This window comes from Trachypithecus francoisi, unplaced genomic scaffold (genome assembly GCF_009764315.1).
Source record: "Trachypithecus francoisi isolate TF-2019V2 unplaced genomic scaffold, Tfra_2.0 Lachesis_group14, whole genome shotgun sequence".
Lineage (NCBI taxonomy): Eukaryota > Metazoa > Chordata > Mammalia > Primates > Cercopithecidae > Trachypithecus > Trachypithecus francoisi.
In genome coordinates, this window is record NW_022681459.1 from 57,205,124 (window position 1) to 57,220,775 (window position 15,652).

General features: G+C 53.5%; 1 protein-coding gene across 2 annotated transcripts in view; it reads right to left on the reverse strand.

The window, feature by feature from the left end:
- ARHGAP8 (Rho GTPase activating protein 8) overlaps positions 1-15,652 on the reverse strand; it is a 95,238-nt gene that overhangs the window by 34,551 nt on the left and 45,035 nt on the right. Inside the window, exons 4-7 of one of the 2 annotated variants that reach the window (XM_033233650.1) lie at positions 11,848-11,979; positions 7,954-8,040; positions 3,132-3,230; positions 2-112 (exon numbers count right to left, since the gene is read on the reverse strand). In XM_033233650.1, coding sequence (XP_033089541.1) covers positions 2-112; positions 3,132-3,230; positions 7,954-8,040; positions 11,848-11,979 — 429 coding nt within the window. Of the gene's footprint in view, position 1; positions 113-3,131; positions 3,231-7,953; positions 8,041-9,102; positions 9,816-11,847; positions 11,980-15,652 lie in introns of those variants that run through there. The other variant, XM_033233651.1, reaches the window with a different exon arrangement.

A 15,652-nucleotide genomic window follows, 5' to 3' on the forward strand; every position in this document is an offset into this window, starting at 1 on the left:
CTATTGCAGACTGACGCCAAACTGCTGGGTGGGCAGTGGGGGCCGGGGGGGCGGCGTCTTGGTGGGAGGCGGCGTCCGGCCCTCGTGCAGGCTCTGGAGCTTCTCATCGTACCTGCAGACACAACAGAGGCTGGGCTCTCACCTGGCAGGGGTAGCTGGCATCCATGGAGGCGCTGGGTGGAGCTGGATGCCCCACAAACACCTGCAGGACACCTGGGCCTCCCCTCCCTCGGGGCGCACACGCCATGCTGCCAGCTCACACACATTCACATTCACGCAGTCACAATCCCCCACTGCTGTGGGCTATTCTTGCAATAGGCAGTAGCCCAACCCCCAGCAAACGTCCATTCGCTCCTGCGACCCCTGGCCAGCGGGCCTACCCGGGCCAGCAGAGCGGCCTCACCCGCTTGCCATGCGGTCAGCCCCGAGGTGGGCGTGACCACCCTCAGCTCTCCTGAGTGTCTGAAATCAAGACAAACGCTGGCCTGTAATGCTAAAGGGGACTTGTCCCTTTTGTTAATTACTTTATCCCCAGTGTCTGGAAAGGGCGTGCTGCCTAGTAGATGCTCAATTAAAATATTTGTTGAATGAATGAAGAAAGCCATGAACAGCTGGACTCTGAAGAGGATGGATAAATTCTGAAGGAAGCTTAATGTTAAAGCCTTCCAGTAAAAAGAACCTCTATGCTGGGCACGGTGGCTCATGCCTGTAATCCCAGCACTGTGGGAGGCCAAGGCAGGCGTTTCACTTGAGGTTAGGAGTTCAAGACCAGACTGGACAACATGATGAAACCCCGTCTCTACCAAAATTACAAAAATTAGCTGGGCATGGTTGTGCATGCCTGATATCCTAGCTACTTGGGAGGCTGAGGCAGGAGAATCACTTGAACCCAGGAGGTGCAGGTTGCAGTGAGCCCAGATCGTGCCATTGCAGCCTGGGTGACAGAGCAAGACTCCATCTCAAAAAAGAAAAGAAAAGAGCCTCTGTGCAGCAGGTAACAGTCCCTCCTTAACACAGTCCTTCCTTAACACAGGCAAATACATATTGAGGGCCTACTATGTGCCGGGCACTGTGTATACGGCAGTAACCCGGCCACAGGATGGGGGGAGAACATGAGCATCAGTCAGCACCTCGGGAGCAAGGCAGTCAGCAATGGTGCAGGTACACATTGCAGAGACACCCGACACGCAGGGAAGGTCTGCAGAGAAGGCGGCACACTGGACTGAGCCTGGCCAGCCAAGCAGGTGTGAGCCGCTGCCACGTGCGGTTGTCCTTTGTGAGTTAATCACAGTGCTCTGTGCCCTGAGTGGCTCCCCAGAGAGGTCTTTGTCCCTCATGAGGGGCCTACCATGTCCCTCATGAGGGGCCTTCATCTGTAAAGAAATCTGTGTACTTTACAGATTGGGAAATTGAGGCTTGTCAAGGTCTGGGGACATGCCTCAGGTCACAAGCTGGGACGACAGCCATGATTCAGGACCCCAAGGCTCTGCCCTGCTGCTTTGCCAGTGGGTCTCAGCCTCCGGTCCTCACGGCACCCACCAGGAAGTATGTGGGGGTGGATAAAATCCAGACTTAGCCCCCAAGTCTAGTAGATGCTCAAAAGCATCAGGATTGGACGTGTTCTCTGGGGTTCTGCTGCAAGGCTATGGAATTGGGGTACCGGCTGCCTGCCGAGTAAGTTTAGGAGCTCCCAATGCCCAAGCCCACGCCCCCTCCCAAACCTTGTCTCCTCTGACTCACAGAACCCTGCACCCTCAGTGTTGCCAGCCACCTGCACATTCCAGAGGCCCTAGATTGCACCCAGTAGCCATTGAGAAGCCGGAGCTGGGTGTTTCAGATGCCGTCCATTTCATCCCCAAATTGCTCTCCCACACGGGAGGATGTGAAGTCACCCTTTGTCACCAGATCAAATCATTTCCACCACAGAGCTGCTAAAAATACATCTTCTGAGCTGTCTCCACAGACTCCCCTGGGTCACTCTAGTGAGGTCTGGGAGTGGGGTCTTGCCAGGGCCCACGGCAGACCAGGATTCCCAACATCCTCCCATGGCCTCCAGGTCCAGTTCACACTCCTCTGCTTGGCACCAAGGACTCCTGGTCCAAGGTGACCTCCAGTTTCATATTCACCAACTTCTGCTTGATCATGTGGGACTTCTTGCTGCCTCCAGATCTCCCAATATTTCACCCACATGTTTGCAAGAGGGCTTCCCTCTGCTGGAAATGTGCTTCCCTGGCCTCTTGATCTAGCCAACTGTCCCTGTGAAGCTCACTTTAAGAGCCACCTCCTTCTGGAAGTCTTCCTGGATTACCCTCACATATCAGTCCCCTCCCCAGCTGGGTTCAATGCCTCCTCTGGCCCCTGTCATCACTGATTTGTGGTCCTCACTAGCCTGAGTGTGTCATGAGAGCAGGGACCACACTCTCTAAACACCTCTATATCCCAGCACCTGCCACATGACTTGGCATCCGGAGAGAAGTTATTATCTCCATTGCCCCTGCAAAGCTACCAGTCTCACCTGCATGCACTTTGGCAAGAGCCCACTCCTTTAAAGGAGCCCCTCAGAGAGGGAGACGGGGCAGAGGGAACCCAGGCTGGGGGTCCAGAGACCCAGGCTGGATCTGGCCGCACCCTGTACTGGCTGCGGGGCACGCGCCTTCCTGGGCAGCCTCTATTCATCCGGCCTACATTTAAGCCTTGTAGCGGACACACCAATCAAGCTTTCAGCATCCAGCAGACAGGTAGTTTTCTAGAGCGCCTGCGGACGTCCCTGAGAACGTTTCATTCTGTACGCAGCGTTATCCACACGCCTGGGAAATTCCCCCAATTTTCTGCTCAAAAGCAAAAACGGTAAACACCAAGGCAACAAACGGCCATTGCCAGGCTAGGGCTTATTTTTTAAATCAGTTCTGCCGTGGTGGGTGAGGAAAACAGCCCGTCCTGCATACAACCTTTGCAATCTCATTTCTCTGAGTCAGCAGCTGCAGATCTTTGTCGACGCCGCAGATTTCTGAGCCAAAGCTAGCCAAGCACACATTTGGAAATGAAGCCTTCAACATTCATGGGATCGAACCAAGCCCTTTGGAAGCACAAAGATGTACTGACGTGGCTTCTGGGGTCTAACCGGCACTCACCGCAGAACTTCGGGAGGGATTATCAGCTGGTCGTATTTAAGGTGTTCATGGAGCTCGCTCAGGTAGTTGAAATAGGTGACTTTTTTCCCAAACTTGTGACTAAGAAAGCAGAAGCAAGAGAATAAAAAAACCATTAGGTGCCAGCAGAGAGGCCAAGGGTTGCAGGGAGGGAGGGGGAGCTGGCAGCAGAACAACGCAGGCATTTTTCATATTAAGAAAATGTAAACGCTGACACAACTTAAAACCCGAACATGACAAGTAGTGCACGCCGGGAGATATTTTGCTTTCACGAGATCTCCAATGCACCAAACACTCTGGAGTGGCTCATCTGCATAAAAATAAATATCTGCCTCCAATTTACATCTGCCCTGAATTTGCATAGATACAGGAGATAGTGCGGAAGTGCCAAGAAGCGCTTTTGGGGGATGCAGGTTAGGCAGGGGGCACTAAGGCACTGGCACAACCTCTGAGGTTGACGCCTGCTCCAGGGCAAGCTCAGCTGCTGGTGGTTTTGGGGTCAACGGTGGCTTCACATTTGGCCACCTCTTCTAAGGACGGGGATCAACAAGGCTCTCCAGCTTTGTCTCCAGGACAGTCTCTGGGACCCCAGGGAGTAGCGCAGCCATAAGACCAGACATGCCCTGGCCAGGTGCAGCAACTCCGTTTCCTCCTTCCCCTTGTGCCCCAGGGCAATTCACTCCCTCTCAGGGCCTGGGTCTGAAAGCGGGGGTTCCCCCTCCTAAGTGAGGGCAGAAGACAATGCAAGGCTATTTGCACGTCTAGTCCACTGCCTGATGTCTGGTGGACATGCTTGCTGCGACGATTGCTATTAGTAACAAGGCTCAGCATGAATTGCAAAGTGGGGATCATGGACAGATGGATGTGGGCATGCCTTTATACAGAAGCCTGTAATCCTCCCCTTCTTTATGACAGTCTAGGTTTGGTTTTTGTCATAAATATATCACTTGAGTTTTATTTTGTGGGACAGTATTATTTCCTTATTGTATATGTTTAAGATATACAACTTTTTTTTCCCCCGAGATGGAGTCTCGCTGTCACCCAGGCTGGAGTGCAGTAGTGTGATCTCAGCTCACTGCAGCCTCTGCCTCCTGGGTTCAAGTGATTCTCCTGCCTCAGCCTCCTGAGTGGCTGGGATTACAGGTGCACACCACCACGCCTGACTAACTTTTGTATTTTTAGTAGAGACAGGGTTTCTCCATGTTGGCCAGGCTGGTCTTGAACTCCTGACCTCATAATCTGGTCAGCTCGGCCTCCCAAAGTGCTGGGATTACAGGCATGAGCCACTGGGCCCAGCTAAGATATACAACTATTAATGTGGGTAAAGAATTATACTGTTACTGGAAAAGGAAAGTGATGTATTCGGCCAAACCGAAGATATTTTATGTTATTTTATGACAATTTGAAAGTCTTGGCCGGGCGCGATGGCTCAAGCCTGTAATCCCAGCACTTTGGGAGGCTGAGACGGGCAGATCATGAGGTCAGGAGATCGAGACCATCTTGGCTAACATGGTGAAACCCCGTCTCTACTAAAAAAATACAAAAAAACTAGCCAGGCGAGGTGGTGGGTGCCTGTAGTCCCAGCTACTCGGGAGGCTGAGGCAGGAGAATGGCGTAAACCCGGGAGGCGGAGCTTGCAGTGAGCTGAGATGGGGCCACTGCACTCCAGCCTGGGCGACAGAGCAAGACTCCGTCTCAAAAAAAAAAAAGAAAGTCTTAAAGTGTTCATGTATTTTCAAAGTTATTTTGTGAAATCAAAATAATTCAAGTTACCATTGCAAAAACAAAAAATATGGAGATCATGACAGGTAGGAGGATCCAAAGGGACAGTGCCAGCCCAACGCTCAGCCCAACACTCAGCCCAGGGGTCAGCCCAACGCTCAGCCCAGTGCCAGGTAGTTCCCAAAGGAGCCGGAGGGAGGCCGAGCTGTGTGCATTGGCTCCCCCTAGTGGACGAGAAAGAATCGGATCCGGGGGCCGGGGGAGTGGGGGCGGGGACTGCCAGGTTTCTGTATTCAAGGACGCCGCCAGGTAGGAGGCCAGGGAACAGGGCTGAAGGCTGGGGCTGCAGAATAGTCACCAAAGCGCAGTGTGCCCCTCACACCAAAGACAAGGGGAGGGAGGAAAGCGGCGCCTGTCTTCGTCCTTGCACCCCAGCTCCCCAGGGGAAGGGGCTGGTGGGACCCCCGCGGGAGTGTCCTCACCGCCTGCCCATTTAGACTCCACAGGACTCGGGGACAGTCCGGTCTCTGCTGGAAGGCTGCCAGAGGGTCTTCCCGGGCTGTAAAGTGCTGTCAACGCCCTGTGTGATGGGCGGAAGGAACCCACTAAGGGCAAAGGGAGCCTTGCCCCTCTGCAGTAACCATTTTCAGGGACAGAGGTGCCCGCTTCGGAGCTGCAGGGAGGCCTCCCATGCCCAGCCCCTCACCTTCCTCTCTGCAGCCTCCCTGACCCCTCCTGCAGGCCAGGCTCTGTCGAACATGGACTCAGGGGCAGACGCAGCCAGAGCCCTACCACTTGCCTCTCCCCCTCGGGAAAGGGCCCACAGGCCAGCTCAGCCAGGGGCTCCCAACACGGCGGGCGGCAGTCCCTGGGTTCTTGTTAGAGCCGCAGCCACAGGCACCACCTGCGGGGGTGTGAGTCTGGAGGTCTGGGCCAGACCCAGGGCTCTTTTGTGTGTGGGCGTTTGAGAGCCTCAGAGTTCCTCCACTTCCTTCATTTACGAATGAAGACTTGGGGAACAGAGAGATTATGTGGCTGCCCAAGACCTCACAGGCAACGGGCAGCGGAGCCCAGTCTGGGCTCCAGAGTCCCAGCCCAATTCCTGTGGTCCTCTCCTGGCAGCTGCTTACGTCCAGGCACGAGGCAGGATGAGGGGCAGAGCCACACAGGCTCAGGTTGGATCCCAGCCCATGCCCCTCCTCGTGGTGCGACCTTGGGTGTAACCTCTCTGAGAATCAACCTCTTCTTCTTTGAAATGGGGAAAATGTGGCTGACTTCACAGTACCATTTTGCGGTGCCTGCCATATAAGGTGCATAAGATATTGGAATCAAATTAATACAAAAGGGTAGTTTTAAAAGATTTTTTTTCGGCCGGGCGTGGTGGCTCAAGCCTGTAATGCCAGCACTTTGGGAGGCCGAGACGGGCGGATCACGAGGTCAGGAGATCAAGACCATCCTGGCTAACACGGTGAAACCCCGTCTGTACTAAAAAATACAAAAAAACGGCCGGGCGCGGTGGCTCAAGCCTGTAATCCCAGCACTTTGGGAGGCCGAGACGGGTGGATCACGAGGTCAGGAGATCGAGACCATCCTGGCCTACACAGTGAAACCCCGTCTCTACTAAAAAATACAAAAACTAGCTGGGCGAAGTGGCGGGCGCCTGTAGTCCCAGCTACTCGGGAGGCTGAGGCAGGAGAATGGCGGAAACCCGGGAGGCGGAGCTTGCAGTGAGCTGAGATCCGGCCACTGCACTCCAGCCTGGGCGACAGAGCGAGACTCTGTCTCAAAAAAAAAAAAAAAAAAGATTTTTTTTTTCCTTTTTTGAGGAGTTTCACTCTTGTTGCCTAGGCTGGAGTACAATGGCGCGATCTTGGCTCACTGCAACCTCTGTCTCCTGGGTTCAAGCGATTCTCCTGCCTCAGCCTCCTGAGTAGCTGGGATTATAGGTGCCCGCCACCACGCGCCGCTAATTTTTTGTATTTTTAATACAGACGGGGTTTCGCCATATTGGCCAGGTTGGTCTCGAACTCCTGACCTCAGGTAATCTGCCCACTTCAGCCTCCCAAAGTGCTGGGATTAAGGGGTGAGCCACTGCTCCCAGCCAGCTTAAAAACATTTTAAAACAGGACCAGGTGAGGTGGCTCATGCCTATAATCCCAGCACTTTGGGAGGCCAAGGCTGAAGGACTGCTTGAGCTTAGGAATTCAAAACAAGCCTGGGTAACATGGCAAAACCCTGTCTCTACTAAAAAAACAAAATTTAGCTGGGCATAGTGGCTTGGGGTGTCCAAGCCCTGCCTATTCCAAAAAGAAGCCTGGCCATGGGCGACCTGCTCCTGGGTGGAAACCTCTCAGCCCCTGGAAGAGTCAGCCTGGTAATGTCTTTGCACACTGGAGGCCTTGGGCCAACACCACAGTTTGTGCCAAAAATGTGATTGAGCTTGGGGGCCTTGGGCTGTATTCATCTCATCTCAGGAGGGGCTGGAGACTGAGTGACTGAGGTCAGCCGGGTGGATTCTCCGTGCCTACATGACTGACCCACAACAAAAACGCTGGGCACCAAGGCTCGGTGAGCTTCCCTGGCCAGCCATGCTCCCTCCTCCTCCACACATTCTTGCTGGGAGAGTGGAGCACTATGTGTGTGAAACCACGTGGAGAGAACAGCTGGGAGCTTGCCCTTGGACCTCCTGGACTCAGCCCTGTGTGCCTTTTACCTTTGCTGACTTAAATCTGTGCCCTGTCTCTGTAACAGACCACACCAGTGAAGGTAACAGCTTTCCTGAGATCTGTGAGTCCCTCTGGAAATTCACGGAACCCGAAGGTGGTCGCACAGTGTGGGGGCTCAGGTCAAGGCAGGGGGCTAAACACCAGGTGCAAACCCCACAGGTGTCAAAGGCCAGCACTCCTGTCCATGACCTGGGCCGGCCTTGTGACCCCCCACAGACCCCCAAGCGGGTGGGGAGCCCCAGATCCACAGGCACCCTGGAGACGGGCCCTCCGTGGCACGTGGATAGGGAAGGCCGTCCCACGGACACTGAGGGACCTCCAACCCCAGCAGGGTCCTCTCCCACAGTCACACACACCTGATGAGCGGCTTGAAGATGTTCCACAGGACCTTGATGAAGCTGGTGGGGTGCACCACGTAGAGGGCCTTCAAGTTCTTCTTGTATCTGAGGAGGGAAACGGGGGATGACTTCAGGCTGCCAGGCTCCGAGAAACACCCCACGCCCAATAACCCCAAAAAAGCTGCCTCCACTCTGAGTCTCAGAATGTTACTTCTCTCAACGGGATCAATTTAAGGACATCAAACAAAGAATGAAATAAACTCAGGGAAAATCAGGACCCCTCACCCACTGCCCCCGCCAGGCACGCCTGCAGCCCTTTACAGTTCGCACAGGCACACGTGCAGGTCGGAGCCCTGTTTATAGGCACTCACTCACACCAGGGTGGGGTGGGGGTCTGGAGCACAACCTGGGGGCAATCTGGCAACAGCTCTCAGAATTAAAACCGCACAGAGCCTCTCGGCCAACACCTCCCCTGCCAGGAGCTGACCCAGACCAGAAGGAGCTCACCGTGTTGGTTATGATGGCAAAAAACCAGCAATAACCTAAACGTCAGCCGGCCAGAGGCTGGTTCAATGCGACAGCCGCCCACACAATGGAACACCAGGTGAGCTTCCCTCTCTCTCTCCTCTTCCCAGTCCCAACACTTCCTTCTTGAATATTTCAGTCCAAAACCATCAGGTTGGGCAAGAAAGGTACCTCTAGCGACAGGGAACTCACCACCCCTGCAGACACTCCACTTTTGGGTAGTTTGATGCCTAGAGTGTCCCTCCTTTTGGCTTCTCCTGAGCCGAGATCTGTAACATTAACCCTAACACCCACCCCTATCCACCCTCCTGGGGAGTGGGAGAGTCACACAGAACAAGTCTGCCTCTTTCATCTGATGACTTGAAGGCCACGGCTGTCACGTTCCTCTCTTCCCTGCCTAGTCCCCCTTTGGCCAAGATTAAATGATCGCCAGTTGGAAGTCACTGCTTCAAGTCTCCCCACCTGCGTGGCTCTGCTTATCAACGCCCTTCAATATGAGAGCCCTGACAGCCTCCCCAGGCTGCAGCAAGGCCGGCCTCCTTCCCCGGGCTGGTGCTTTGTCACTGCTCACAAGTCCCTGCTGGCAACACAGATTCCAACTCGCCAGCTAGATTTCATACATCGACCACCGGCACATCTTACCTGGATGTTAAGGAATTCTGCTGCTGTCTCTCAAGCGGGAATGACCTGTTCCTGATGTGCAAACCGGCAGCCCCCTCGAGAAAGGGAAGGGGAACCACCTGGGCTGATTTCGGGTTTGTTTCTCTGAGCTGATTTCTGGCAACTGAGAAGTGGGGGGAAGGTACCTCAAGGAATCTGGGGTGCATCTTCGATTGTCACGTGGGGAAGTGCAGAGGGCAAAACCTTCAGCTGCTTTAGCTCAAGACAGGGCTACTGTGCACATCCTGCTGTGTCAGCCTGAGCCTCCTGAAGGGGTTGCTTTAAACACACCACTCACCTCTCCTCAAGCACCTGCCATGGCTCCCTGCTGCCTCATAAACACAGTCCAGCATCCTCTGTGCCCCTCCCTCCTTTGCTGCTTTCCTCCACGGCTCCCCACGTGAACCCTACAGTCCAGCCCCCCACCAACTGCACCAAAGTCCACCCTGCTCTTTCTTGCACCTGGCCATACCCTGTACCAGAAACAAAATCCAGTGATTGCCACTTCACAACACCCTGCCCACCACTCCACGGGCAGCTCAAAGGCTGCCTCCTCCATGCAGCCTTCCTGATTACGCTGGCTGGAACCTTGGTACTTCCTGCCAGTACCACTTCACTTCTCCATCCTCCCATCTAATGCTTATTAAAAGCCTGCCAGCCGGACACACTGGCTCACGCCTGTAATCTCAGCACTTTGGGAGGCCCAGGCAGGCGGATCACGAGGTCAGGAATTCGAGACCAGCCTGGCCAACATAGTGAAACCCCGTCTCTACTAAAAATACAAAAATTAGCCGGGCATGGTGGCTTACGCTTGTAGTCCCAACTACTCGGGAGGCTGAGGCAGGAGAATCACTTGAACCTGGGAGGCGGAGGTTGTGGTAAGCCGAGGTCTCACCACTGTACTCCAGCCTGGACAACTGAATGAGACTCTGTCTCAAAAAAAAAAAAAAAAAAAGCCTGCCATATGCAGACCCTTTCCCACCTGCAAGGGATGCAGAGACAGGTCAGGGGTCACAGCCTAGTGCAGGAGGCAGACCCGTTCACAAACCCCTAAGTGTTAGGATTGGTGTCTGCTCAGGGACAGTGAGGCTGCAGGGGAGGGGCTATTGATTCTCCCAGGACAACCCAGGAAGGCTTCCTGGAGGAGGACATGAGCTGGGGCTAGGCCATCTCCAGCTTATACAGGTGCCCAATAAATGACTACAAAATGCAGCAACAATTCTTTGCCTAAGACATGGGACAGGGAACCAAGAAGTCCCTCCAAAGGTCCTATTGATAATGACAGCGGACCCAAAAGGCAACTGGAGGAAGGATTTCTGGGACATTCAAGCACTGCTTCCCACTGTCCCACTGACTCAGGCTGTCTGTGAAGCAGATTTCTGTTACAGGTTTGAAAGGACTTCGAAGAAGGAAAACCCAGAGGAATCTAGGATATCCACATCAACGCCCACCGCCGCAGTCTATGAGCCAGATATATTGCAAAGTTGATTGCTAGGCAGGACGTCCCTCAGGAAGAGTCCGCCGACTCCAGGCCATGGCTGAGTGGTGAGTAGCGTGGGGTGGGGGAGGGAGGCGGGGGCCTGGGGTGGGGTCCTGCCTTACCACACCCAAGCTGAGTGACCACAGGTAAGTCACTTGCTCTCTGGGGCCTAGGTCCTCATCTGTAAAATGGAACTGCCCATCCTGCCAGTAGTAGGCATCAGAATGCCCCTTGCAGGCTGTAAAGGGCTGTGCAGGCAAGAAGAGGGCTTAGTGGAGAAACAGTCATGAAGTTGTTTCTTTGCCAGTAATTCACTGGATCGGGGTGGGCAAATGGGCACGCAGGACGAACCCGGCCTGCTTCCTGCTTCAGTACAGCCTGCAAGCTAAAAATGGCTTTTTGTGTTTTTAAGTGGTTGAAAAAGAAACAGAAGAAGATTTCATGACACGTGAAAATGACATGAAATTCACATTTCAGTGTCCATAGCGTTTTACTGGAACACGGTCCGGCAGAGTTGTTGCAATAGAGTGACTGGCCTGCAAAGCTAAAATACTGACTATCTGGCCCTTTAAGAGCAAGGGTGTCAGCTTGGCGTGGTGGCTCACGCCTGTAATCCCAGTACTTCCAGAGGCTGAGGTGGGAGGATCGCTTGAGCCTGGAGTTCGAGACCAGCCTGGGCCACACAGTGAGATCCCCGTCTCTACAAAAAAATAGAAAAACTAGCTGGGTGTGGTGATGCGTACCTGTAGTCCCAGCTACTCAGGTGGCTGCAGCAAGAGGACTGCTAGAGCCCACTGAACTCCAGCCTGGGCGACATTTTCCTTTCTTTCTTTTCTGGGTGACATTTTCTTTTCTTTTCTTTCTTTTCTTTTGTATTTTTAGTAGAGATGGGGTTTCACCATGTTGGCCAGCCTGGTCTGGAACTCCTGACCTCAGGTGACCTACCCACCTTGGTTTCCCAAAGTGCTGGGATTACGGGCATGAGCCATGGTGCCTGGCCGAGACCGTCTCTTAAAAAAAAAAAAGATAATAAAAATAAAGGAAAAGAAAGACTTCTCTGCCCGGGATTCCAAAGTCTTAGCCCAGAGGGGTGGTGAACCCCTACTGCCCCACGTTTGCTCACCCCCTACCCTCTGCCCTTCCAGGCCCCTCCCCCACTGCATACTCTGTGACCACCTGTGGCCACAATGCCTCCTCCTGCCACACCTAGCCCACACGCACGTCCCTGAAGGCTTGCGGGCACGCACTTCCTGTCAAACTCCTTGTATGCGCTCTGGAGCCAGCCCAGGGACGGCTTGTTCCGGCTCTTCAGCCCGTAGTGGAAATAGACGATGGTATAATCGTTCTCGACGTACTGGTCCAGCGTGTACTTCAAATACCTGGGCATAACACAGAAGATTCAGTTATGAAAATCATCTGCTCATTATTGAAACCCAACGTTTCCTACAACGGAAGCTGTGGTCACCCAGTGGGTGCCAGCACTGGGCCACACGGAGACTCCATGCACCGGGGGCCCCGGTCCTCATTTCCCAGATGACCTCTGAGGCTGAGGCATTAAGTGACTTACCTAAGGTCACACAACTAGTAAGTGGATGTGGTAGGAGAAAATATGGGCCGTGGAAAGAAATCTATCAAATCCGTGGAACCTGAGAATATGACCTTATCTGGGAAAAAAGGTCTTTGCAGGTGCAATTAAATTTAGGACCTTGAGAGGAGGGGCTCATCCTGGACTACCCAGGCGAACCTTCGGTGCAATCACATGCATCCCTCTAAGGCAGACGTGAAGATGAGAAGTCAGAGGGGAGAAGGTCACGTGAAGACAGAAGCAAAGCAGAGCAGAGCAGAGCGTGACGTGGCCACCAGCCCTGGAAGGCTGAGGACTGCCGACAGCCTTTATGGGCTGGACAGGCAAGGAAGGGATTCTCCCTCCGCAGGGAGCACAGCCCTGCCCACACCTTGATTTTGAACTTCCAGCCTCCAGAACTGTGAAAGAATACACTTCTGGTTTTACGCCACCACATGTGTGGTCATGGTTACGGCAGCCCCGGGAAACTCGCGAGGAGGATGAGCTGGGATTCGAACCCAGGAATGCTTGACTGCTAGCCCTTGCCATTAACCCCAATACCATAGGCCCTTCCACCTCAGACGCCCTGCTGCTTGCTGCATTTCTAAGGCAAGCAACTCCCTCTTTCCAGGTGAGCCTCTAACATTTTGCTTTTCATCATAAAGTCAGAATCCTGACACTGCTCTGCGTCTGTCACCTGCCATCCCCTATGGTGTAGGCTCTACCCACTTCCCATGGACCACGTTCCATCCTGCCCTGCTGCACCGAGGAAGCATTGTCTTCACGTTACCTGTGGGAAAGGGCTTGCCCTGCTATCTGCAGGAGGAAGGGCTGCAGAAGGACCTCCTCACCTTCCATCAGCACTCTCCAGGGCCTGACACTGAGCCAGTCAGGCCATGATCCCTCAGCTCAGGTTGTCCAGGTTCTCACCTGGAGCACATCTTGTAATTAATCCACCCAGGTGGTCCCGCTCTCTGAGACTGTGGGCGGGGTGCTCTGCAGACAGATGCCCCCAGAACTGCCTCAGGAGAAAGCCCCAGCTGCCTGTGTCTATCTGCAGATGCTCGGCTGGTCTTGCACTGCCCGGAAGCCTGGAGACCAAGGATGCCAGCTTCTCCTTTGTGCATCTGATTTATAAGCAACGTCAGAGTGCCCTCTGTCAAAAGCCCAAACCACCTGAACTGCAGGCCTTCTACACATTCAATTCTCTCAATGACCTTAGCAGGCAGGTACTATTATCTCTATTTTATAGACAAGTCAACTGAGGCTCAAAGAGGTGAATCAGTCAAGGGCGGAGCTGGGCTTCGAACCAAGCAACCTGACTCCAGCGTCCACACACTCAGCGTCTCTGAGAGCCTTGGGCTGCCATCCACGCCTGCTCCCATCCCATTGTCTGCTTTGATGTGGAGAAATCACGCACATCTGACCTCACACCATGCATGATTTCAGATCACCCATGGTGGAAGTACCTTCAGCACTCATCTTCCAGCGCATCGCCTGTCTTGAACGCCATATGGGCTAAGCCACTGGGGCATACTTCGCCTAGGTCATCCTTTATTGAGTCACTCTCAGAAGAACAGGTCGAGACTTCCACCTGAACACAGAGGGGTAGAAGCGTCCCCGAGCCACTGAGAACTTCTCACTCGTCCTTGCTTCCCAGGATAGTCACTTTCGCATTTCGCAAATGACTTTTTCGAGAAACGGAAACTGAAGCCAGTGTCTCTGCACAGCTCATCTTCCCACTCTGGACGCCTGCTCGTAAAAGCAGGAACCCTTTCTCTGGCCCCAGTGCTGGGCTCCTCCAGGTGCCTTCTGTTCAGTGTGCTAAAATCCTCTGGGTGTCAACGCATCTGCCCACGTGCTCAGCACAGGAAGTCATTAACTAAATTACCAGTTGGGTTTCAAAGACAGACTTGTTTCTTCATCCACTTCAAAAATAGGAGTATGCATCTGGCCACAGAAAAGCCATCCGGTTGAAATGGATAGAGAGGATAATGTACGGAGTGTTTTTTTCATAAAGGCTGCAGAGAAGGCTAAGCCTGATGGCTCTTCTTATCAAGGCCAAGAAGCCCACAGAGCACCTTTACATGAGTTAGAAAAAGATGCGTTTTCCTCTGGGAAGATGCTTGTCCCGTACTGAGTGAAAAGAGTAACAGCTGATGGTAGCTTCTCATCTGGTTAGCCTTGTGCAGTGAACAACCTATACAACTGTTCATGGAAGCCATGCTTACTACTTCCACCTAATAGTAAAGGAATCTTGGATAAGCACATAAAAGAGCACAAGGTACCAATTTGTTGTCAGGGGTGCTTTTTGTCCAATGGAGTTGAAATTCACATAACATAAATTAACCATTTTAAAGTGAACAACCTAGTGGCATTTAGTGTATTCACAAAGTTGTGCAATTACCTCTCTACGGTTCTGAAACATTGTTATCACCCCAAAAGAAAACCGAGACCCGTTAAACAGTCATTCTCCCCATTACTCCTCCACCTATTAAACAGTCATTCTCCCCATCACTCCTCCACCTATTGAACAGTCATTCTCCCCATCACTCCTCCAGGCCCTGGCAACCACCAATTCGCTTTCTGTCTTCGAAGGCACTTTTGTCTCTGTAAGAACAGCAAATCCTGAGCTCCCTCCTGGCCCAGCAGCAGCCCCCCGGGGAGAGCTGACCCACAGGTCACGGGTCTTTCCATGCCTAAATGACCTGACAAGGGAATGCGTCCTCTCAAGACGACCCCAGGATATGAACTTTTCCTGAATCTGGCATCCGTCTCTCCCTGTGTGCCTGGTAAACACCAAGAGTGGGCAGCAGGCTGGCATCACCTCCTCACTGGAGTGAGCACCCTCTGGGGAAAGCCAGCCTCACTGTCTGGGGTAACCAGCCCCAGGATCCCAGCTCGCCCCATGCATCCTGCAGGTCTCACCGTGCAGCAGCATCACCGGTGGAAGCTGCTCCTGGCACCTGCTCCCTGCGAGGTCTCTGCGTTCGCCACTGCAGTTTCAGCTGTGGTCGGAAGATTTTTTTTTTGAGATGGAGTCTTGCTCATCGCCCAGGATGGAGTGCAGTGGCGCGATCTCGGCTCACTGCAAGCTCCGCCTCCCGGGTTCACGCTATTCTCCTGTCTCCGCCTCCCGAGTAGCTGGGACTGCAGGCACCCACCACTACGCCCGGCTATTTTTTTTTATTTTTAGCAGAGACGGGGTTTCACCGTGTTAGGCAGGATGGTCTCGATCTCCTGACCTCGTGATCCACCCACCTTGGCCTCCCAAAGTGCTGGGATTACAGGCGTGAGCCACCGCGCCCAGCCAAGATTCTTTAACAGACCAGATAGGATGCATATATCGGGGGGACTCTCATGAAGCAACCAGCCCAAAGTCTTCTGGGTGCTTCTACGATCCGATCGTGTCTTTGTTCATCTTGAGTTGGGGGTTCCAGGTCGCAATCTACTCCCTGAGTTCCTTGGCTTTAGCAGTTAGATGCTGG